Source organism: Bombyx mandarina, chromosome 12 (genome assembly GCF_030267445.1).
Source record: "Bombyx mandarina strain Sakado chromosome 12, ASM3026744v2".
Taxonomy (NCBI): domain Eukaryota; kingdom Metazoa; phylum Arthropoda; class Insecta; order Lepidoptera; family Bombycidae; genus Bombyx; species Bombyx mandarina.
In genome coordinates this window covers 11,693,342-11,718,693 of record NC_143219.1, presented here as the reverse complement: position 1 = coordinate 11,718,693, position 25,352 = coordinate 11,693,342, and the positions used below count along the sequence as shown (strand labels likewise).

The window sequence follows — 25,352 nt, the reverse complement described above, 5'->3', positions numbered from 1 at the left end:
AGTGAATTAACCCATAGACACAGCCCACTGAGTTTCTCGCCGGATCTTCTCAGTGGGTCGCGTTTCCGATTCGGTAGTAGATTCTGCGAAGCACTGCTCTTGCTCAGTGTTAGCATCACTCCAGTTTGAGCCAAGTGAGCTCACCTACTAGTCAAGGTTACGCTGAAATAGCCTCTCAAGGCTATCAGCTTAGGTAGGAAAAATAATAATTTGCAAATGACAGACTTAGTGACGCAATAATTAACGCCCCTAACAGTTGGGCCGAGAGTCGTGGGTTTGATTCCAATTTCTGGCAAACATTCACGTTACAGTGACGTTTGATTGCACTGGCTGGGTATTAGATATTTCTCTGGTCCTTACAGTAAGTGATTGCTAGTTTGGAGTACGACGACCATATGTGATTTATTCCTAATTATTTATATCAACCAAATTTTGTATCTAAAGGAAATAAATAAAAACACAATAACATTTTCTTCGTTGCTTTATTGCATTGTTATGATTTCAATCTATACAAATGACAATGCCGTTACTATGAGACCTCTACAAAATATATATCACAATATAAAACAACTAGCATTTTTAACACGAAATCATTAATTCCCTAATAATATGTATGTATGTAAACACGCAACACTTGCACTTACGACAAATTTTGCATTAACTATTTTAAATACTTTTTCATTATCGGATGATGAAATGAATTAATAAACAAACTCCTCTATAGAAGCTATATATAAAAATAAGAATCGAAAACATTTCTAGTTTTGTCTACTAGTATTTTTACATTAATTGTTATCTCGAATACCTACTTGACATATACGTCACGGAAGACTTCTGTCTTCGTAGAAAATGAATAGTCAGTGAAACCGGGTGACGCGCGCGATCTAACCGACTTTGAATATAGCTTCACTTACTTTACGGACTAATGAACTTTAAAATTTATTTCGTAAATATTTTATTGCTTGACAAAATAAATTAATGAAGTTTTCCGTTTTGGTATCGGGGACGGTTTTCTTCACGGGATGTAGTTTACAGGTTAAAGACATTTGTTTGGTTTTTAATTTAAAAAAAATGACAAAAAATAACGGTGGGTAGTTTTTTTCTATGAACGGTTATTAATTTAATGAAAACTATTCTAAGTAAATCTATACTATAATTTCTGAATCACAAGGAACTATTATTAGTGCACCCAGAATGTCGTCACTCACCTTGACATCTGGAATAAGCTGATTTCGTTTATACTCTATGTCTCATTGTAAATCAATTGTTATTAATACACTGCTGCATCCAACAATAATAGTTTAAAACTGCTTTAATATCCCAAATCGTTGTCTTTATTGCTTAAAAGGTCCCTAAATATAAAATATAGGATATAAGGAAACTGGTGGTCGTATACAACGCGCAATGTAACACAAACAAGGCGGCCCATACATAACTATGGTTTAGTTTGCTGGTTCATGGAATATGAAATTATTGATACGGCAAACTTGTTCATGGTTGGTTTGTTTATCAAATTTAGCTTGACACGCGGGGAAAGACGGCAGAGGAAATTTTTGTTTAAGGTTATGTTCGGCTCTAAATATTCGATAGTCTTGCGATGTTAAAATATCAAATGTTTTTTTTAAATAAATTATATTCATATTACTTTCTGCTTGTTACATTAGTACATAGTTTCAGATCTGTGAGAAACAGTTACCTTACATCCTATATCTATTAACTCGTTCAATCCATGTTCGATGTTGCGTGTACATTTTTTCGGTTTAATAAAAAACTTCAAGCGCTGCTATCTATCGACCAAAACTATGATAATCTAATTTACAAGTACAATCAACAGATGGCGCTATTTCAAAATTAAAGTCACTATTTTTTACATTTCATAGGCAAGATAGATTTATTTCAATAATATAAATTATACAATTATTTATGGTACAATATACGCACAATATAAGACCATTAGAAATTATAGCACTTATCTCACGGCATCTCGATTCTATTTATTTCAAATAGCATAAAATATCATCTACCGCATTGTTCGAATTAAATACTAATAGGCAACATTATACTCTGGATAACTACTAAAAATTTATTTAAAAGAGTAGTAAAAAATCACCAGTAAAAATACTAAGATTATACCTTAAATTATTTGATATAAGATGGCATGTGTTTACACACATTTATTATATAGACGATAAACAAGTCACTTAATATGATATAATAGGTTAACTATACGTACCTAGTCGAGTCTATAGCTTAGGATTTACCTCGCGATTAGAGCAAAAGCGAATACATATTTAAAAAGTTTTAAAACTTAACTTTAATATATTTTAGTTAAAACATCATCAATAGTGTTTTATCCACCAATTATTTTATTAATACAGATTTTTATACTAAAAATATTGGTAAATTAAAAATAACGAATTTTATTGCTCATTTTGGGTGTCTATGGTCTAGTGTCTTTGGCTGTGATCTGGCTTAAAGGTCTCATTACCAGGCCGTAAAATCTTCACAAGAAAAATGGCTATGATCTTGACTTTATTATTTAGGGGCAAGATTGCCTACATTTTTCTATTAACCCACGCAAACTTAGTTCTTTTAGAAAAATGTGACCATTTTACATTCCAAATTACCCCAATAGGTATAGAGCAGCTTTTAATGAATAATATATATACTTAGGCAAGTCGAGCGCATTAATCAACAATTAGATTACTTTAAAAAAAATACGAATTTCTCATTAGTTAGCGTATGGCTCACATTTTTAAAGGAAAGATTATACAATATCATATTATTTATCATTATTAGTTCACACTACTACTCTACTTCACATTACTTTTGTATCCACGGGAGAACTTGGTGAACCAATTTCGTTAATTATTAAGAATAAATATTTAGAACATCGTACCCGTAACAAAGCTTCTCGATATTTCTCAATAGGAGCTTTGTAAATGCTATAATAATAAATTCAGTAAAAGTTGTATGAGACGAGAAAAGTTGTTTTTATTGCTGTGCAGGAGAGACGAGAACACGATCCACCTGTGTGCTTAGTGCGAGTTTTTTAACGTTCTCGATAGCGTAAAAGTTAGCCCAATTTTGTATGCAGTTGGAACAGCGCCCCTAACGGCAAACGTAGGCAAACGATCCCATTCAATACAAATATGAGCTAACTTTTACGCTATCGAGAACGTTAAAAACTCGCACTAAGCACACTGATGATAAGTAAGCACCGTCGCTCGTGAATTCAGCAATGCGAATGGCCACAGCTATGCTTCTGTCTACTGTTAAGGGCGCTTCAAAACTCGTTTAACGAAGGACATGATATTATTTCTTTAATTCAACAAAGTATTGTTTTTAAATGCTCATGACCATAAAATTATTATCAAATAAGTCTTGCTGCTAAAGAGGGTATAATTAATAAAACATTCCTACTACATCGGTCGCTTTAACGCAAAAAAAAACGGTTTTGACCACATTGACAGACAGACGTCAATGTGGTCAAAACCGTTTATTTATTTATTTAAATTACTATTAATTTTATTTTACCAAATACACATAACATTCATTATTAAAATAAAGTATAATATATCTACAGATTTAACTCTTGGAATGTTTCGGATACCTTTACATCCACTAAATACATAAATAAATACATTTTAAAATTCAAATTCAATCAATAAACATATAAAATTATCATTAAAAACAATTTCTTTGGAAGATTATGACCAGTAAGTTATATTTTTCATTTGGAAACATATTTAGAATCATATGTTTTTTTTTCTTGTAAAATCATATGATAATTATTGTCCCGTTTTCGATTTTGGTGTTCAATTCTTTTTCGAATTAAAAATTATTCGAGAACGTTCTTCTCGGCACTGCTCAACAAGAAATCGATATGATATCAAATTGCAATGATCATTCGTTTTAATTGTCATCACGGAAGCGATCATCACTTTGAGCATCATATAGGAAAACGATATTATATCGAAACGAATGATCGTTATCATTCGTTTCAATCATCGTCATGGAGGCGATCATCACTTTGAGCATCTTAAAAGATACCATGAGATTCGAACACACAATTACTACAATAATTACTTCACTGTTTTATTATCAATCATTTACAGATTTGAATATACAGCAAGCTATAGGTAACTCATACTTACTAACGGAGGTTATCTCATATTTACTGCCGGAGCTGTTTTTAAAGATCGACCTTTAACCAAACAAGCACTGGTTTAATTATTATGTTGCGTTTCACTGGTGGTGTTCATGTACTTGAATGATAAATGTTATTTATATACGTTTGTATATCAGTACTACCACACATTAAAAAATTACTTTCACCGATTACGAATAATTTAAAATTATAATATCTCTTCAAAATTCTGGATATAGCGTCAATTTAATCCAGCGGTCGGGGAACCGGTGTAAATTACCCCAAATGGGGTGAAATGAAATTTTGGGGGGTAAAAATGAAACTTTTGTGAGTAAAAAATATATATTGAAGTGAAGCTTCTTTAGAATCGTTAAATTTTTAGTTATTGTTTTCTTTTCAAAATTATCATGGGGGCTATAATATAAAAGATGCTAAATGGAAACGATTTCGTTTTTTTTTTGTTCTTCGCCATGAGGTAATATCAACTAACACAAAAAATATTTTGGTGTAATAATTAAAAAAGTTCCCCGACCGCTGAGCTGAATCTAACACTCATATTCTAAGACGTTACCGACCTATACTGGGTGTTAGGAAACCGCTTCCGAAAACGAAGACAGACGATAGTAAACAAAGTAATTTTTGGGGAGCGCGGTATCAGCGTCGCGCCGGTGTGCGTGTAAAAGAAACGCAACGCCCGGGAGTTCGTTGATCCGGGCATCAGCTGTTTTTATTTATTTTGTGTTTCATTGCTGGTTTTTTTTTAAATATTAACATAATGTACTTTTTATGAAACTATCGCTTCATTTATCAGTACTAACACGAAGGAGCGTAAATAATGCTAATAATACGCTATAAAAAAGTTTTTTTTTTTTAAAATTAATATCGATTTTTTTTCCGTCCCTTTATCAAAGGTGTCATTAGTACTATAGTCTGTCTTCGTTATTAGACACGTGTTAACACCCAGTATATAAGCTTTCGCTGCCTCGACTCAAAGAACGCGTTGTTGGAGATAGCATCCAGGTATTGCCGAGATCGATATTTTATGTATTTATAGCTAGATTTTAAATCAACAATCCTCTAGATTGCAAAATTATTGAATTATAATTTGATTTTTAAACTTTGTCTCTCCGGGAATCCCTTAGGGAACTTCGAAACATACTTTAAATTCGACAGTCAGTTCCTAATCTTGTGTGACTAAAACCAGGGATGTCAGATGGAGATTCTTTCTAAGCATGATGAATTGCTCAAATTCGGTTGAGCGGAGTCGATGTAACGTCTTAGAACACGCCCCCCCCTAGAATTTTGCATTTTCTTGGCATTCAGACTTGTACGAATGTATATGTAGGTAATCATGGCCAGAAAATGTGCCTTTGCGTTAGTCTCTGTCAATCGCTTACAAGTGTCAAGTGGCTTCTTTGTCAAGTGTCAACGGTGCCAAGTCGCAACTCTTTGCTTTAGCTTTAATTAAATGTCTATTTATATACTTAAATATCGCGATCGAATCTCGAAACCGTCCAGAATACAATTTTTCATGAACGATATAAAATAGATACAGACGATAAATGTATATGCCGAAAAGTTTACTATTACAGATTAGCCATACAAATATACAGTCAAAACTATGCAAAAAAACAATCTGTTTTATTGTATATACTATACTAGTGAAGTGAGTGAATTGAGAATTCGCTTCAGATATGCAGAATTTTCGTTTGATAAATTGTGCACAATCACAGATACGTTTATTTTGATAAAAGAGATTCAATTTCAACGGAATACATTATATAATTTTATTGAGTATTTATTTAGAAGATTCGTAGATTTTTATACTCTTTTTAACTTCGGCTTGATGTAGCCTAGGTGGCATTATGTATTCATCAATTTAATTCATAATACGAGTATATAATTATTCGATATTTTTTTTGTCTTCGTCGCTTAATATTAAATGAAAACTGACGTTAAATGAAACTTTCAAATGTTCCTTATTTAAATATAGGATTTTTTTTTGTATCGTGAGCTTTTTAGTTACTTTATTAGGCCAAAAAGTGTTAGAGTACACGAGGACTTTATAGGAATAGTATTAATTCCCTTGGATCTGCTACTATTTATTACATATTTACCTGCTTTCACAGGTGCTGAAAGCATGACCGAGCGTATTTGTCGATTATTGTACCGATATTTAAAATAGACCGGTATTTAGCACAAAAGATTCAAACCGCCACACTCAAATAGCACACATTACAATTATTTTAAATTTAGTTCTAGAATGATATATTTTTGTTTTAGCCGCATGGGTTGCCAGTGTAAAAAACAATTATTTTCGTTCTTAGATAATTGTTGCAAAACTACTATGTTCCAAAGAGTTCGTTTGGTATAATCCTTGACTGAATCCTTTCTACTAAACTACGACCTAGTTATTTTACAAACCAACCCTACAAATCGAGTCGAGTGCGATCCAATTTGAATTTCGAACTGAGTACGATCCAATGCGTTGATCATACAAATCAAAACTCGTACAACCCTGATCATATCGATGAGAGCAGCTTCGACGGGCAGTTGTTATCGTTCGGTGATGATTTTATGCCTTCTTTAAATTGTTCGGGTTATAGCGGGTTCGGTGTCGGATCTCCCGGCAGCGAATGGACGCGAGCCGACAGCAAATTGTGCAGAATGAACACAGCCGGCTTCGGGCTACCGTCCATTTCCAGCTCCTGGCAAAATTACACGGACAACGCATTTTAATGAAAAAAATACACGATCGCGCGTAAAACCCGGATGTCACAGAATGTGACAGAAGTGATAGTTTTTTAAACGAGAAAATATATAAGTTATATATTGATACGAATTGAAACGATTGATACGACAGAAGCGATAGTTTTTAAACGAGAAAATATATAAGTTATATACGAGAAAATATATAAGTTATATATTTAACGATAAAAAAAACACATAAAAACGATCACTTCTGTAACACTATATAAGTCATCTCTGTCTCGGTTGCATCAGAAGCGTTTAGTTTTAGTTTGGTACTACTTTGGTACAAGTTGGTGACGCTATCTTGTAGCTGTGTTTGGGCAAACATTTTCACTTTGCATCGCCGTTTTCGATCAAACGTAAGAATGTATATTTCTTAAGTTTGATCTACGTCACGTGAAAAATGCCACTTTCAATGGTTTTCCTAGATCAAATATTCAGATCTAAAAAAACGGTGCAACTTGGAGCACGTGAATGAAGTGAAACTTTTTTTTCAATATGTATGCAGTGTTGTGGTTTTCTTCATTTTTCATCCTTAAATCAGATTGAGAATCAGAAAGAGATGCGACATCTTCAACATTTTATTATATATATATATATATATATATATATTTTTTTATTATAGATAGGTATACTACGCTTTTGCACGCGCATGTTTCTTTCTAGTATGTATGGTAGCTAACGTTAAACGTTTAACGCAACTATTTTGGAAGTCGCATTAGAAATTTCACTTCATTATTGAAGTGTAACTTCTGCCGAAAGAAATTGACCTTCAATCTTTAAATAGCACGTCACATGCCTATTCAAGTCTTATTTATAAAGGAGCGGCATAAATAGGTACTAACCAACGTGTCGTCGTCAGCGAAGTGCAGCCAGAGCTTGTTGTTGTCGTCGTCAGCGGAGGCGCGGAGTGCGTGCAGCGGGCGGCGGTACAGCGCGCGGCCCAGCGAGCCCGCCGCCTCCCACACGCACACGCCCGCCGCCCCCAGCGCCAGCCGCGCCGCCGCCCCGCCCACCGAGCAGCGGAACGTGAACTCGGGCTGCGCTCGCACCGCCGCGTGCGCCCCCTCCACCAGCGCGGACGCGGCGGCCGCGAGGTCGTGCGGCGAGTCCGCGCGCAGGGCTCGCTGCACCAGCCCGTCCACGCACCCGGCCCGCAGCCCCAACGCCGCCGCCCCGCCCGCTCCGGCTCGCCGCCACCAGGCAAGCCGCGTCGCCGCCAGCCGCAGGCTCTCCGCCGGCGCGCACCATGCCTCCGCCGACCACGGCGCCGCCTCATACAACCTGTTCAATAACAACCATTATACTCCAAAAATTCACATAAACCACGGTTATAATAAATAAATAAAAATCTCTCTGCTGTAAGCCTACATCGACACCACTGCAAATTTGAAAATGGCAAAATTTGAAAAGCGCTATTAAGCTCACCTTAACTCTCTGTCTGTGATTGCAACGAATGTTGGCTGCCAACCTTCAGTCTCGTCGGAGCTGTCGGACCCTCCTGAAGCGCTCATCTATATTTAACAGAGCATTCACGATTCATAAAATTATTCCACTTTTGTAGCTTTATTATTCTTTTTCCAAATCTTCTCTATTATTATAATTAAAAATTAACTGAAACCCTTTTCCCACCTCGCTCATTCAATAGCCCTCGCCATCTTGCTTTTGTCTTTCATTCTTTTGTCCCTTTCTTACCGTTTTCTCTCATACCTTAACACTCCATTCCAAACGCTTTACATGCGTTCCGTTCTTACCCATCCTACATTGATTAATTTTCTTACATGATCTTGCGGTGGGCGCCTTGCCATCCAACCAGCATATCGCACATCGCCTACAAGAGGGCGAAGTCTCGGCCTGGCGCGAGCAAGAGCGGCGCGTGCAGCCCGACGTGCGGCTGCATGTAGCGCGCGATGCCACCCTGATGCTGTGGCCGCTGAGCTGGCCCGTAATGCTAATGCGTGGACGCCGTCCGGTGAATATATTTCGATTGTGCGATCCTCTGAAAATGGCATTACATCAAAATATGTGGTTTGAAACCTTAAAAATATATACCTATATACTTTTTTAAAGTGAGTGAATGACTCGGTGGTGCAATAGTTAGCGGCCCTGACTGTTGTCAGAAGCAGAGGGTCACGGGTTCGATTCCCACATCGGGCAAGCATTGTCTGACGAACAGGTTTGTTTGTTCTTTCTGTGGGTGTTTGTTATCTGTATATGCATATATTTATAAACATGTATGTTTATCAGTTATCAGGTACCCATAACAGAGGTAATCCTTAATTGGGACCAAGATGACAGCCCGTGATTTGTGCCCAGTTGTTATTATTATTATTATTATTAAAAACTGACCTGGGTCATTATGACGGAGATTCTTGGCAACGCATGCCATTAAAAGTGGTACATAACGAGTGTCTGCCCGTCGACGGCGTGGAGATGGTGGCGACGGTGGTGTATCTGCCATATACCCACGTTGTAGCTCCCATCCAACTTCACTTATAATGGATGCCTTACGGAAGTACGGTGTCACTTCACGAAGATATTTCACTGTAAAGGATAAACACGCAACAATTTCATTGGAATGTTGGCTATTGTTCTTAAATGAAATTTTTATAAATGCCAAAATTGAGATATAATTATAGATTTTCCTCTATTCTATCAACTCACAGACGGCCACTACTTAACAAAGACCTTTTTTTTTTTGGCCGGGGGCCGAACCTCTTACAAGGTCCCCGCGCCTAGGGCGCGCGGGGTATGTGAGACTCAACGATCTGCAGGTGTTGAGAGCAGATCGCGGGCCCAAGGATTTTAGGGCCCACCCACTAAACGACTCCCCTGCACTCTTACACCCGACGTCCGATCTCCGTCCGGGGTCAGAACATGGTCAGAGTAGGGGGGTTCCCGCGGTCAACACTACAACCAGACACACGGCGCCACCCCGAGGACGCCCGACCGACGGGTCGTCGAGACGATAGTTGACGACCAACGACGTCGGTCTCCGCGGTACGGCGGCCCTACCAGGCCGCCCGGGCGGTGCCGCTGGTGTTCCGGGGTACCCGGGATACGCTGGGTCAGAATCAGCCTGCCGGGTCGAAACGCGATACACCGCCGACCGAGTTGCTCTTCCACAGTATTGTCGGTCCCAAAAAAGTATAACACCGCCCCTTCTCCCGCGGGTATCGTAAGAGGCGACTAAAGAATTATCCAGAAAATGGGCAGCAGCGTGCTCCTAGCATCATAACAGCACATTGCGATTGCCAACCCGCATACCAAGCGTGGCGATTATGGCAACCCTCCCAACATGGCTAACACAAATAATTATAGATATTTTCAGAAATTATAAAATGACTAACACAAATGGAAATTGCACTAGTCACATACAACACAACACTGCAATGCAATGCAATATGAAGTCGTTGTGGTCTGAAAGTTAAGACACCTGATGCATTAGTATCTAGTGATACAACTGTCCCGGGCAGTTGTATCACAGATAGGTACCAATTTTTCTAATAAAATACGTACTTAACTTGATTGATTGACTTCCACAGAAAAGTAATAACATGCCAGAATATCACCAGGAGCTCACGCAGGTATGTACCACCATCCTACCTATTTCTACCATGAAGCATTAATGCATTTTGGTTTGAAAGGTAGGGCAGACATTGAACTGCAAAAACCGATACTCATGTCTCAAGATAGGTGGCAGCATTGTTGATGTCTCTGAGCTCAAGTAACCACTCAACACCAGATGGGCCATGAGTTTGTCCAACCATTTAAACCAGTGATTCCCAAAGTGGTCTATATCGACCCCTAGGGGTCTATGACAACCTGCAAGGGGTCTACGTCAGCTTAAAAAATTTGGGGGTCCACGATAGTGGATCTCAACACATACACTGATAGTACCTATTTACTTCCATCATACTATCTTATAATATCAAGACATCATTAGCCGAGGAGATTTAAGATTAACCCTTACATTAATGCCAAATGTTGATAATTTATTATTAAAGCATCAGGTTCATCCTTCTCACTAAAAATATTGACTTATTGCTTATGTTATTTTATTTATAGTTTATTTTATGTTTATTTCATGTTACGTATATTTTACATAACAGATACAAAATTTTATTTTGAGTAGTTTTAAATTAAATTCAATTAATAGATGTATAAATGAACATGTGTTTTTACTTTAAGTTTTTAACACTAAACTTTACTACAGTTAGAAATTTACAGGAAATCAATATCAGGTAAAGGGGTCTACCCAATATGAAAAAACATGGCAAGGGGTCTACAACACAAAAAAGTTTGGGGAACTCTGATTTAAACAATAAAAAAGCTAATATAATAAGAATGTGCGAGGAAGATAGATGTTTCTTCTGCAACATTGTTATTTGGCAACATTGTTATTTGTTATTGTATTTACAGTTTATTTGGAAGCTGTTTTGATTTTAATCATATTAAGTATTACATTTATTTAATGCACTTAATGAGAAATCACTAAATAGATAATATGCAGTTTATCATTATGAAGAGTTACATACTCTGAAAAGTTTAAATCTTAGTGCATCACTGAAAATATTATGTTTATTATTGCGATCAAGACAATACAGAGTATACTTAATCGTTTCTAATTACATGAAAATGCCTATTTTTACTAACAATTATTCAGTATCAATCAGAATGTATAGTATATGGAAAATAATGTAGTGGGTATTAGTATATCTGTGTGCAAAAGATTATTTAGATACTCCTCAAAGGAGTAGACCCTACCTTGTATCTCAAATACAATCTCATCATAAGCTTTTGCCCCTACATAATCATTTGACCTGTCAGTATCATTATCACACAGTTAAAGCTGTACAATGCAATACACTGCATCCCAAAGATTTTGTGTGTATATATGCATTATGTAATAAGTGGTAATGGTACAATAAAAGCACTTGGCTTCAAAGATGTAAAATTGTTACACAAAATCTCGATATGGAGAAATTAGGAATGGCCACTTAAATAGGGTCATTAATCTGTCTTCCCATTAAATGAAAAAGAAAAAATATAATATAGATGAGGAATTATCGATTAATCACCTACTTGAGTAAAATTATGTGGCACATCCTTAATAGTGTCCTGAGATCATATCTAGAATGGCAAATACTGCTTAAGTTGGTTTTGTATAGGGCAAATGGATCAGGATAGAAACTACCAATTTCAGACTCATAAAAATTGCTAAGATTCAACACCTGTTACTTTATGTTTCATGGATTACCTGAAAATCTTCTATTCATAAGATAGCAACATCTCAGAGAAGTTCTCTGTTAAATTGGTATATCGATTCAGATATTTCATCTGATCAGATATATATCTATGTGAAACAGGATTCAGTCTAATCATTTTGAGTTTTGGAGAGGTGTAAGACAAGGCTGTATAATATCTTCCATCTTACTTAACAAATATGGAGAATATTTATATTATGCAAAATTCAAGAATGATCAGAAGGTGGAGTCCAAATTGACGGCATAACAATTTTCAACCTTACATACTCTGATTTCACAAATCTACTGGCCACTTCTGAAGCAAAGATGAAAGATCTTTGGTGTTTAGAGCAAGCTAGCAAAGAACTTGGTCTCAAATATGATTCAGGTATGCAGTCAGATCAGCTCTAATTAGCTTTAATGAAATTAAGCATGACAAGGACTCAAAAAAAACAATAAAGGCAGAGAATTCTTTAAACCTATTCAAGAGTAACAGAAACTATTTAGGGCCAGGAGATCAGATATACATTCACATCCAGCTGGTCATAAAAACAAAATTACTAGTTACTATTACTAGTATTTGATATTAACCACCACTATCACCACATCAAGATTTTAAAGCAAAAATATTTTACTGGAAATCTGATGACAAACTGAAGTGTTAACGGACAATAGTCTTTTTTAACTGACTATATCCTAATAATGTTATTGAGAACAAAGCTAATTAGTATATTCTCTTGACAGATTCTTTTTTTCAAAGTCCTTTTTAATGGTAATAATAATCTTTCATGCCTTTCTAACAATCTTATTAATTTAATACATTGCTCATCCTACATCATATTTTCCTTCATTACCAATTATATTATATTCTATATAAGTGCCTTAATATATTTTTACTTTTCCTCTAATGTAACATTTAAAAACCAATTAAGCATATATAGACTACACTAATTAAGTCAATTGACACTATGTGTAATACAGGGCTATTTTTATTGAGGTCAATGAATGACTAGAGGCATCAATGACGATGACTATTCTCAAATTGTTCATTTATAACATATTTTAAATTAAGAGACCCAATAAATAATAAATATTTAACCAAAAGATATGATAAGGACTCACCTTCCAGTTGTACCATTTTTCCAGCTCTCTTCAATGCCTTTACAGCTTCTTCGTGTGTCGCATCTTTGAGATCCTCGCCGTTTACAGACAATATAGCATCACCAACATACAACTGTTCAGTCAAGTCAGCTGCCATACCCTTGAATATTTTCGATATCAATATTGGCATGTTATTTTCGATTCCACCTTTTATTGATATACCAAGCCCGTTGTTGTCCGATTTCACAACTTGTACTAAACGTTTTTGGTTTGCAATTGCTTCGGGTACCTCTGCGAAGTCGCTGTTCGGAGTTTCGACGTTGTTGTTGTTCAGAGTGCCATTCAAAGTCGTTGTCGCATCATACCCATCATCGAGACAGACGCTCAGGTAATCGTCTTCTAATGAACAATGAACGCGATACCAAACACCACGGACTAACGTTTCTAGAAGACCAGAACGAACACATGTTGCACTAGGACTATCACTGCCACCACTCGAGGCACCGTTTTCCACCATAATTTACTATAATTGCTTGAAGAGTGTTAACTCTTCAATGGAATGATGACTTAAAAGAATACAGATCACTCAAGAAAAACAGCATGAATATCAGTTTAACAACAACTAACATGAGGTATTTTTAAAAACCAGATTTGTAAATGAATACTCAGTGTTCATCTCAAAATAAGAATTTATTTGCGCAAATGTCCAACAATCAATATATTTTGACAATTCCACAACTTTTTAAATCGTCATACACGCAAATGATATAGATTACTCGAATTACCTAAATAGAATTTTCAATGAAATTAACATTTTATATTAAAAATAATTCAATTCAGAGTTATAACGTAAAATAAACATTAAATAAATAGTCAAGTCAGATCTTAGATTTAAGAATAAAATGTCCGGTGCTTTTGTATCGATTCCTAAGCGATTCGACTGTGCTTGTGTTCACAATTCGCAGCCAAGTAACAAGTAATGAAATAAGTCTTTATGAAATGTTTACGAATAACTTCCACGGTGAAGAAATAACATACGGGATGTTTAATCAAACACAAAAATCATAATTTACGTAATTACTGGTGGCCGTCTTCTAAACCCACACCCATATGTCCCACTAGGTCACCTGCCTATTTCTGCCGTGAAGCAGAAACCCATTTCGGTTTGACGAGTGGGACAGTAGCTGTACTGTAAAACACTCAGAACTAAAGACTCAAGGTGGGTGACATTTGCGTCATTCGTGTCGGTAAACTCCGGCAATAACACACCAATTGGGCTGTGAGCACGTCAAGCAATCAAAAATCTGAACGAAAACCGGGTTTCACTTCTGTGTGAGACATGATTTGGCGTTTTGACATTGTTTGGTGTTTATTTCTTTTGCCTGCCCAACACCTAATTAAGACTTAACGTACATATTATCTATGTTCCAGTTTATCCACCATAGATAATAAACTTATGTATCCACAACAATTGCACATTGGTTCACAATTCAAATTATTAATTTACAAATAATTTCCTCTAACGAAACCCCTATTTTTTATCAGAAATTATAATGATGAAAGTTTGTAGAGCATGTTTGTCAGATAAATCTTTATACCCTCTAGAAGAAGAAATTGTCACCGAATATAATAAGCTCACAAATCTTAATGTAAGTAATGTTAAAATAATGATAAATGTTAAAGTATCTTTGTGCCGCAAATGAAGTAAATAAACATGTTTTCCAAATGGCCTGATACTCATTTTTCATTTAAAAAATACTAATTCCAAGTTCATTATTCTAATTCCTATTAAGAATTCCTAATTCCATATTAAGCATACAAATAGCCAACAAACATCTTAAACGAAAATCTATTATCAGATTAAGCGCCTCTTTATTTGAAAAGAAATCGACTTCTGACTAAGTGGACATAGAAACATTTTATAGAAAAAAAAAACTACCCTGTAAACAAATTTGATAAAAGAAGTTTGGTAAATTTCAGAAATTATGGCAGCCTTTGGCTCATTCACTGTCTTTTCTGCCACTAAGTGAGGTCTGTAGAACATTTATCCATGTTCTAGTTTAATTTATCTAGTAGTTTTCTGCCCGACTACTTATTTGAAGTAAGCGCTGCATTGGAAAGCTAAACATGGGTAAACCAAGAGAGATGAATCAGGCCATATTATGATTCACATCTACGAGACGGCATAAAAATTGTAGTAAGACTACTACTAAAACATACAATACAAGTGCAAGCAATAAATTTTATGTGCTTGTGTTTGTGTGCCTTTATATAATATACTAATAGCTGGGTAATCTATTAAGTCAAACTTAGTTTATTTATCATAATAATGCTGAATAGGTTTTTTTTTCTAGATTAAAATATTGGATGGAATGCCACAGTTCATTTGTAAAAAATGTAAAGAAACAATAAACGAATTTGTAAAATTCAGAGACAAGTCCCATACATCTGAAACTACTCTTCGTGAAAATATAACGCCAGTAAGTTTTAATTGATAAATCTTAGAACTATATAGTTGTATTAGTGGTGAATGGCAAATTTTCATATAAAATTAGCTGAAACAAAAGAATCATACGTAATATAATTCTAACGTAAGACCTGTAAGACCGTTGAATACACTGTATATTTTATGATAAGCAATATTGTACAGGGCGTAAGAAGTTAAATATACTTTAATTTTTGTCAATGTACAAAAATAAGTCCCTAGGAACTTGTGGTATTTTCTTTTCTTTATTATTTAGATGGTGGACAAGCTTACAGCCCATCTGGTGTTAAGGGGTTACTCAAGCCAATAGACATCTACAACTTAAATGCCACCTCATCGTGAGATATGGGTCTCAGTTAGAACAGCTGCCCCACCCCTCAAATCGAAACTCATTGCTGCTTCATGGCAGAAATAGGCAGGGTGGTGGTGGTACCTACCTGTCTGGACTCACAAGACATCCTACCACCAATAATAAGGAATTTCTGGATTAAAGGTACTCTAAGACCTTTTTTGTATACCTAATCTTAGATGTATATGAATCAAACAAACTCCTTTTTTTAGTGATAATATTATCACTAAAGTTATCACATGCAAATTTTTCCAGGTTAAATTAGAAACACAAATTGATTTAAAAACTGAAATTAAAACTGATGAAGAAGATGAAGATGCTAATGATTTTCAAACAGCATTAGATATTGATGTAATTGGTGATATAAGTGAAGCAAAAAACCTTTTAGTTGAAAAAGGTACCTACCCTGAGCATAGTTTCTTAACAGTAGGTTCTACCTCATGTGTATACTTGAAATCTTATTCTTCAATAGTTGATTAATGAGATCAGACTACTTAAATAATGTAAATTCGGTCAATCATTTATCGATTGATTTAATGTTAACCAGGTTTTTTGTCATTCCAGATCTTATCCATAATTTGAGAAAAGAAAAACAATCAAATAAAAAATCTCGAGCTAACCAAATTGGAATTAAAAATAAACATTGTAAAATAAAAAATGAGGAAATAAATAGATCATTACGGTGTGGTAAGTTCAGTGTTCTCTTTTTATTTATCACTAGCGATCCGCCCTCGCTTCTCTTCGGAAACATTAAATTTTTATTATTGATAGCTGAGTCCTACCGTGATGTTACCCGCGGTTATTGTCGTACAGCGGGCGAGGCCGCGGAGCGAAGCTAGTCTAAAAAAGGTTGCTTAAGTTACTCCTTTTATCATCAGCTACCTATTAGTGAAAGTCTTGTCAAAATCGGTCCAGCCGTTCTAAAGATTAGCCAGAACAAACAGACACACAGACAGACAAAAATAAAAAAGATATAATATGCTCTGTGGTATACATACTTACGCATTTAGTAAAAAGTGGTTATTATATTATTACAAACAGACACTCCAATTTTATTTATTCATATAGATTTAGACAGGTGAATAAACTCAGGGGCATCTGGTATTCGTTGGTTACAGAAGTTCATAGATATGCTAAGACTTTAATGAACATGACTTTTTTTATTGCTTAGATGGGTGGACGAGTTCACAGCCCACCTGGGCTTAAGTGGTTACTGGAGCCCATACACATCTACAACGTAAATGCGCCAACCACCTTGAGATATAAGTTCTAAGGTATCAAGTATAGCTACAACGGCTGCCGCACCCTTCAAACCGAAACGCATTACTGCTTCATGGCAGAAATAGGCAGGGCGGTGGTACCTACCCGCGCGGACTCAGAATAGGTCCTACCACCAGTAAAGTTAAGTATGTATTTTATTAGATTTTTTATGTACCTGTTGTATTTTAAAATAACCATAGTCTCAACCCTTAATATGTGTAGGTACATCAAGCACTTTATTCTTTAGATCATAATAACTTCATAATGAAAATGTTTGGATCTTCTCAGTGGGTTGCGAATCTGATCCGGTGGTAGATTCAGCTAAACACTGCTGTCACTAAGGCAGGTGTTAGCAAAGTATTGCAGGCTGATGTGAGTTTTCCTACAACACTACTGGTAATTAGGCAGACCATAAAGAGTCTACCGAGAACCTCTCAACCAAAGGTATAAGCCGCTAATTATTTCAGGTATTTGTACACAATACTTCAGCTCCAACATATTGTTAAGTTCTCACATAGAGACACACAAGAACAGTAGAAATTGTGAATTATGTGATAGGAAATGTAGTAACTGGGCACAGCTTTTAGCTCACAGGATGGAACACTTACCAAATAATCAACAGCGTTGTCACATATGTTCCATGTATCGGTGGCGGAATTCAAATATGGAGCTTCATTATAAAATATATCATTTCCATCAGGTAAAATATGGCCTACATTGAATTTATTTCCACAAAACAGCTGATGATTACTTGAATACAAGAAACAAAAAACCGATAAACGTAAGGTCTTAATGAAGGTTTAATTACAAACAAGAGCAATTAAATCAAACTTTATACTATTTGTAATATGAGTGGTAATCGAGTATCGCTAAAGATAGATCTCCCAGATATATATCAACGATTGGTGTTGCACACAACCCATGATCTCCAGTGAAAAACATGTGACATATAGTGAAGTCTTTCTAATGTAGAAGAAAATTTTTGAAATATGATTCCCAAAAGTGAGTCTCTGAATCTCTCTGTCATATTGTTCAGTTCTTTTTTTTTTATTTTTTTTTTATTGCCCTTGTAGGCGGACGAGCATACGGCCCACCTGATGGTGGGTAGTTACCGTCGCCCATGGACTTCAGCAATGCCAGGGGCAGAGCCAAGCCGCTGCCTACCGTTTTAAATTTAATAATTTAAATTTAATTTAAAATTTAGATTTAAATTGAATACAATTTTCAGGGACCAGGTTGGAAATGTGAGCAATGCTTGAAACAATTTGAGATGCCAAAGAAACTGTATCGACACATGAACGTTATACACGGTGAAATTAAGTTTTTCTGTGATTATTGCTCTAAAGGGTGACTATTATTGTACTTAAAAATCTAGATAACGGCGGCATATGATTTTTTTTATGTAGCATTGAACGCCTGAGATAACGCTTTTTCCCTGAGAGACGCGATGTCAACTTTTCATATGAATTATTTAACAAGTGTTCCACCCTTCAAATTGGGACCTATGACTGCATTGCGGCAAAAAAGAGCAAGATTATGGTGCGCTTACTCCTTTTTATCACTTTAACTCTTCACTCGATTTCTGTGTATCAATCAAATTTTCCCCCAATATATGTAGATCGCTTTTTTTACCCTCGGTTTTCTTGAAGAAAGCCCTTAAATATAGGTTATGCTTGCTTTTGTAAATAACATTTAGTTGTTTGTTTTTATTTTATTTTTTTTGCGTACTGTAATAAGGTACATATATATGAAGAAAAAAAACTTCACCCTGTACATAAAATTTGATTTTGTTTGTAATCTCACATTTCAGATTCCGTTCTAAAACAAGCATAGCGGTACACATACTAAAGCATGAAACGCAAAAACACTTGTCGTGCGACTTGTGTGAATATAAAACCAAATACCATGCGGGACTACTAGTGAGTATGAAATTATAAAACGCGATTCGCGAATAAGCTTCGAACGATAACTCTCTACGCCTCATTATTCTGTATGAATGTCGGAATTCGAATAAAATGTAAAATAATTATCAAACTTTGTATCACTACGTTCATTGCTAAAATTCCCGAAATTTTACATTCGTGTCATTATTTTGAAGCCAAAATTTTTTAAGGTTTCACTTCTACCACGTATGAATTGCACATTGTTTTTTTTTAATTTTTTTTATTGCGTAATTTGATGACCGAACTTAGTCGATTACTAGGGCTTATACACTTTACACCATAAACACCGTCACTCGCCCTGAGATATAAGATCCAAGTCTCAGCTGTATTATATAACGACGGGTCCCACTCCACCCTTCAAATCGGAAAGCTTAGTTGTAGGAATAAGCACGACATTCTTCCGGATTTCAAATATATCCTTTGACTAGTGCTTAACTTGGAGCTTTGGTTCGGAGGTAGTCTGGAGTTTTATTTATTTATTGCATAGATGGGTGGACGAGCTCACGGCCCACCGGATGTTAAGTGGTTACCAGGGCCCATAGACATCTACAAGTACAACGTAAATGCCGCCACCCACCTTGAGATATGAGTTCTAAGGTCTCAGTATAGTTACAACGGCTGCCCCACCCTTCAAACCGAAACGCATTACTGCTTCACGGCAGAAATAGGCAGGGCGGTGGTAGCTACCCGTACGGACTCACAAGAGGTCCTACCATCAGTAAATTCTTAGAATTTGATCACTACATTTTTCATTTGTAAAAGATAATAATATAATAATTACAGAATCACAAGATCAGATACCATACAATGAGCAAAGTTAACTGTAAAACTTGCGAGAGAATATTTAAGGATCAAGAGAGCTGTGACAAACATAAGTGTGATAAAGCAACGACTGTTTGTCATGTTTGCGGTATCGAAGAAACCAATCGAAAGGTAAATTGATATAGAATTTACTATCGCCTCGTTAGTGGATTCTGACCGTTGATCAGAGTTCAATTCTTATGAGTGTGAAATTTGTGAAATTTGATGCCGCAGCAGTTAGAGGTTGTAGGTATTTAATTGAAAGCTCACATTCGTTATTCATAGATCTAGTCGTCACATTATCATAAGGTTGTTTGTTCTTATAGCTAAAATCACTTTTGAACAGATATTTAAGTACATGTAAAAATATAATAGGTTAGAATAAAAAAAAGTAACAGAAATAACGTCACTGCTTGTTCCTTTTTTTTTTAGATGGTAGGACCTCTTGTGAGTTCGCACGGGTAGGTACCACCACCCTGCCTATTTCTGCCGTGAAGCAGTAATGCGTTTCGGTTTGAAGGGTGGGGCATCCATTGTAACTGTACTGAGATCTTAGAACTTATATCTCAAGGTGGATGGCGTATTTACGTTGTAGATGTCTATGGGCTCCGATAACCACTTAAGACCAGATGGGCTGTGAGCTCGTCCACATAAAAAAAAAACCTTCATGTAGATCTTCACGGAGGGAGTTTTATAATAATAATTAAATGTGCGGTTGTACAAATGTTAACTTATCAATACATGCACACAATGAGAATACATAATATACTGTATAATGACTGTACTGTATTAATGATAATTTTATAAAACAGTATTAGAGAAATCATTCATAAAATATATTAAAATATTTAATGGTAAAAAATTATGACATACTTAACATAAGATGCATTAGATTTATATGAAAATTTCATGTTGAATTTGAATAGTTGATATAGTAGGTTGTCAACATAAGCGTATAATTTATAGTTACATACATAGTTTACAGGCAAGGCTAATTAATAGAAATCGTGTAAAAAGGACTTTTTTTTTGTTTCAGTTACTAAAACACATGAAGAAACACAATCCAGAATCAATATATAAATGTCACAGGTGTCCGGCTGAGTTCAGAACGTCAAATGGATTGAAAGTGCACATCAACCGACACGAGAACAATAAGACGAAACACTGTGAATATTGTCCGGCTAAGTTTTATAGTGCCAGCGTACTCATCAAACATCGACGAACACATACAGGTTATTAAACAATCACTTAAAAATAAAAGACGTTCCACTGTCGACGACTCTAAGATAGAGGGAATTACTGTTTATCTATACATATAAATAAAATTGGAGTGTCTGTTTGTAATATTGAAATAACCGCTTTTTACTACATGCATATGAATATATATACGGTACATACACAAAAATAACATTTTTTACAATTTTTGTCTGTCTGTCTGTCTTTCTGTTTGTTCCGGCTAATCTCTGGAACGGCTGGACCGATTTTGATGAAACTTTCACTAATAGGTAGCTGATGATATAAGGAGTAACTTAGGCTACTTTTTTTAGACTAGCTTCGCCCCGCGGCGTTACCCGCAGTTATTGTCGTAGCGCGCGCAACATGGCGGGACTCGCCTACCAATAATAAAATTTAATGCTTCCGAAGCGAAGCGAGGGCGGGTCGCTAGTCTCTAATATAGATATTGAGTCCGAGCGGGAGTCAAACTTGGATTTTGTGTAGCTAGGATGATTTTTTCCATACCAACGCTGGTAGCCTAAGGGCTTATTCCAGATACGCACGATTTGGTAAGTGAGCTCACGGTTTCAATCTGAGAGGATTTGCTAACACTAGCCCTAGCAAGAGTAGTTTAACCTATAGACACAGTCCACTGAGTTTCTCGCCGGATCTTCTCAGTGGGTCGCGTTTCGATCCGGTGGTAGATTCTGCGAAGCACTGCTCTTGCTAGGGCAGCACTTGCTAGTATTAGCAACACTCCGGTTTGAGGCTCGTGAGCTCACCTACATGTTAGGGCGAAGCTGAAATAGCCTCTCAAGGCTGTCAGCATAGCTAGGAGCAAAAAAAAAAATTTTATTCGCAGAATCTACCACCGGATCGGAATCGCGTGAGGATGATAGGGTATTGTTGTGAGTTTGCACGGATAAGGCCCATCGTTGAACTTCTTTCTGTCGTGAAGTTGTCATGCGTTCGGGCTTGAGGGCTGGACATAGATAATATGTTTAATATTCAAGAAGGATGTGACAACTCTTAGAAAGTGTAATACGAAGATTATCAAAATTTCTCGATTTTTTTATTAATTAATTTTAAAAGTATTTGTATAATACTCGACAAACTTCTTGAGCATTATTTGACGTAGTGGGGGTAAGTTCGCGCATCGTACAATTACGTACAAAAATGTTATTATGTTATTAAAAACAACATAATATGTATTTATTTATATATTTATTAGTACATGAACAAAAAATACAGGTTAATAATTGTAGTAATTTAATCTAGGGGTAAAATAGATATTCCTTCCATTAGGTCAAAACTAGAGCTGGTGCCAGGTCTTGGATCAGCTGAAGCTGAGCTGGTATTTGTAATTGTTTTTTCGCTATCATAATCAAGACCATCATCATCATCACTACTTTCTTCATCCGTGTCGCAATCATCGTCAGCAAAAATTACAAACTCATCAGTGACTAAATCTACCACATGATCACTTTTTACATACTCCGCCTCAATCTCTTTTATCTTTTGACATAATCTACCCCATTCCGGAGCACCCATCGCCGCGACCTTTTCCTTCACTAGCTCTATTACTTTGCCAGTGCTCCAGTTGACATTTTTGCTACTGACATACCCTTTAATAGCTGCCCCAGCCATTTCAATTGGGTTGAGGTCTGGATGGTATGGAGCTAAGCGAAGCACTGAATGGTTGTGGTTTGATAAAATTTTATCAATGCTGTATGTTTTGTGTTGTTCCTTATGTGCTTTAATCAAGCTAAAAAGCTGGGGTTTCAACATGTTTTCATCGTATGGAATTTCTTTTTCTCGTAACGATTTCTTCATATAGACTTTTTTGGCATTGGCAGTTGGGGCGGGGTCAGACTGTTTATTGTGATATGACGCATTGTCGACTACTACAACGGAATTTGGTGGCAGATTTGGTAGCAATTGACAACGCAGCCATTTTTCGTAGTTCAAATAGTTCATGTTATCGTGGTAGTCACCAGATTTTGTGCCAGCTTTAAACAAAAGAAGGGCATTGGGAACAAATTCATCTTCGGAGCCAGCATGCACTATTACTACACGCTGTCCTTTCGAAATTGGTTTTTTTAAACCCCCAGTTGATCCATCTGACCACGACATACCACTTGCATGTGATGAGTCGACATAGGACTCATCGGTGTACACTATCGGTCTTCCTTCTTGCCTATATTTAATTATTTTTTGGAGATATTCGATCCTTAGTAGTCGAATATTACTTTTTTCAATTAATAGCTTCCGATTATTTTCTGTTCTTTTCCATCTGAAGCCTAGCTCTTTCATAATTCGTCGTAAACTTCGTTCCGAGCCATTAAAATTTATATATTCTTTCAATTTTTTACGAAGTCTTTCGACGGTAGGAAGTTCGCTGTTTGTTATGTGATAATTATGAATACATATTTTTATTGCAGATTGGTCGAAAATATCAATTCCGGTAACTTGCTTCTTCCCTGATCTTTTTTTACCTGGAGTACGGCGAGCAAGTTAGAGCCCTTCGCTTCATTAATAATACGCCTAACAGTACTGACTGATGTTTTTGTTGCCTCTGAAGTCTCTTTTACCGTTTCCATATCATTATTTCCCTGCTTTTTAAGAAAGCAATATACGTCGTACACCATTTTTCTAGCTTGTCTTTTTAATACTACACCAGTTTGACGTGGCATAGTATATTTTTTATAAAAAATCAAGAAACACTCAACTAATAGCAATAACAACAAAGTCAACAAGCAATTATAACCAATAACTTAACAATTAATAACGATAGACTTTTTACTGTACGCAACTTTTGGGAGCAAGCGGAAAGAGGGCGCGGTGCGGGACGCAAGGTTCGACTGATCTACCAATAACGCGCTCGATACGATTTCCCCTGCCGTCGCGCCTCACCCTCACCACCAAAGTGATCTAAAATTCGGTTCTGCGCAGTCAAGGTCATTTGCTCACGAAGTTTGCCGGTTACTATACCTGAAAAGGGACAGACCGATGCCCGAAAAGTTAGTTATTTGTTTTTGAAAAGAAAAATTACGGACAGTTTCATAATTTTGATTATTAATTCCTCATCATAAATTGCTCTACTCTGTGGAAATAAAATATATAAAGCAGAAGTTATCGTAATTGTTGATTATTAAATTCGCTAAGTGACCATCATTATGTCACAAGTTGACGGCAATCAAGAATTGATGTCCACGGGCTCCGGTAATCACTTACACCAGATAGACTGTGAGCTCGTCACGCCGCAGTGAAAATCGCACATATTTTTTTATGATAAGTCCTTAATATCTTCGGTAGTCTTGTCAGGTACGCTATCGACAGCCATTTCGCACCCCATAAACCAGTAGGAAACAATGCTCATTAGAACAATGTAAATCATAAGTAGATAAGTATGATAATTTAAGTAGGGCATGACATAAACAATAAACCTACTAAAAATACTATACACCTCGTCTTATCTGTTTGTATGTCACATTAAAAACTACATAAAATAAATGAATAAAATTTAAATGTCTATTCTGTTGCAGGTGAAAGACCGTACGTTTGTAAAGTTTGTAGCAAAGCTTTCACCGGGAACCATAATTTAAAGCTCCACATGAGGGTGCACGGCGAATTCCTCATCAAAAAGAAAAACAAAGATGCTGATGTTGCCATAGCTTAGCAAACGTCGACGTTACTAAAAGTTCAAGAATATATGATATAATGTAATGAATTATTTATAGAAACCTAAAAATATTTTCGGAAATAAAACTGTCCTTTTTTTGACAAAATTATTTATTACATTTACAGCAGTACATAATGTATAAGGTAAAAAATGTATATATCACATACAAAAAGAAAAGTCTTTGGCAAAGTACAAAACGTACTATGAAACATAATAATTGTATACTAAATTAATAAAGATATGTAACAATTTTAACAAAAATACGAAGTATGATTATTGAAAACATATTATGATTAAATTAAATACTAAACTTATCACACTAAGCACTTAATTACAGGCAAGCAAATGGACAGCAATATCTTAAATTTC

General features: G+C 35.9%; 2 protein-coding genes and 1 pseudogene across 2 annotated transcripts; 1 reads left to right on the top strand and 2 right to left on the bottom strand.

Annotated features, from left to right (window-relative positions):
• Positions 1–468: 468 nt before the first annotated feature.
• Syn1 (Syntrophin-like 1) lies at positions 469–14,132 on the bottom strand. Its single transcript, XM_089732012.1, has 6 exons — positions 13,270–14,132; positions 9,251–9,445; positions 8,683–8,900; positions 8,330–8,415; positions 7,747–8,185; positions 469–6,858 (listed from the first exon to the last, which is right to left on the bottom strand). The coding sequence occupies exons 1-6, from the start codon at positions 13,763–13,765 to the stop codon at positions 6,751–6,753; spliced, it is 1,542 nt and encodes a 513-aa protein (XP_089588138.1). The 5' UTR covers positions 13,766–14,132; the 3' UTR covers positions 469–6,750.
• Positions 14,133–14,687: 555 nt separating this feature from the next.
• LOC114246075 (uncharacterized) lies at positions 14,688–25,089 on the top strand. The gene is made up of 10 exons (XM_089732011.1): positions 14,688–14,897; positions 15,603–15,728; positions 16,338–16,479; positions 16,647–16,769; positions 17,810–18,042; positions 18,571–18,689; positions 19,153–19,261; positions 20,069–20,218; positions 21,123–21,318; positions 24,847–25,089. The coding sequence occupies exons 1-10, from the start codon at positions 14,802–14,804 to the stop codon at positions 24,978–24,980; spliced, it is 1,428 nt and encodes a 475-aa protein (XP_089588137.1). The 5' UTR covers positions 14,688–14,801; the 3' UTR covers positions 24,981–25,089.
• Positions 22,310–24,091, bottom strand: LOC114250938 (uncharacterized; annotated as a pseudogene).
• Positions 25,090–25,352: the final 263 nt, after the last annotated feature.

Coding starts and splice junctions, on each gene's coding strand:
- Syn1 (XM_089732012.1), bottom strand. CDS start 13,765: ATGGTGGAAAACGGTGCCTCGAGTGGTGGCAGTGATAGTCCTAGTGCA. Junction 8,901..9,250: donor TCTCCGTCATAATGACCCAG/GTCAGTTTTTAA, acceptor TGCCATTTTCAG/AGGATCGCACAATCGAAATA. Junction 6,859..7,746: donor TCGCTGACGACGACACGTTG/GTTAGTACCTAT, acceptor TAATTTTGCCAG/GAGCTGGAAATGGACGGTAG.
- LOC114246075 (XM_089732011.1), top strand. CDS start 14,802: ATGATGAAAGTTTGTAGAGCATGTTTGTCAGATAAATCTTTATACCCT. Junction 16,480..16,646: donor AAACCTTTTAGTTGAAAAAG/GTACCTACCCTG, acceptor TTGTCATTCCAG/ATCTTATCCATAATTTGAGA. Junction 19,262..20,068: donor AATACCATGCGGGACTACTA/GTGAGTATGAAA, acceptor TAATAATTACAG/AATCACAAGATCAGATACCA.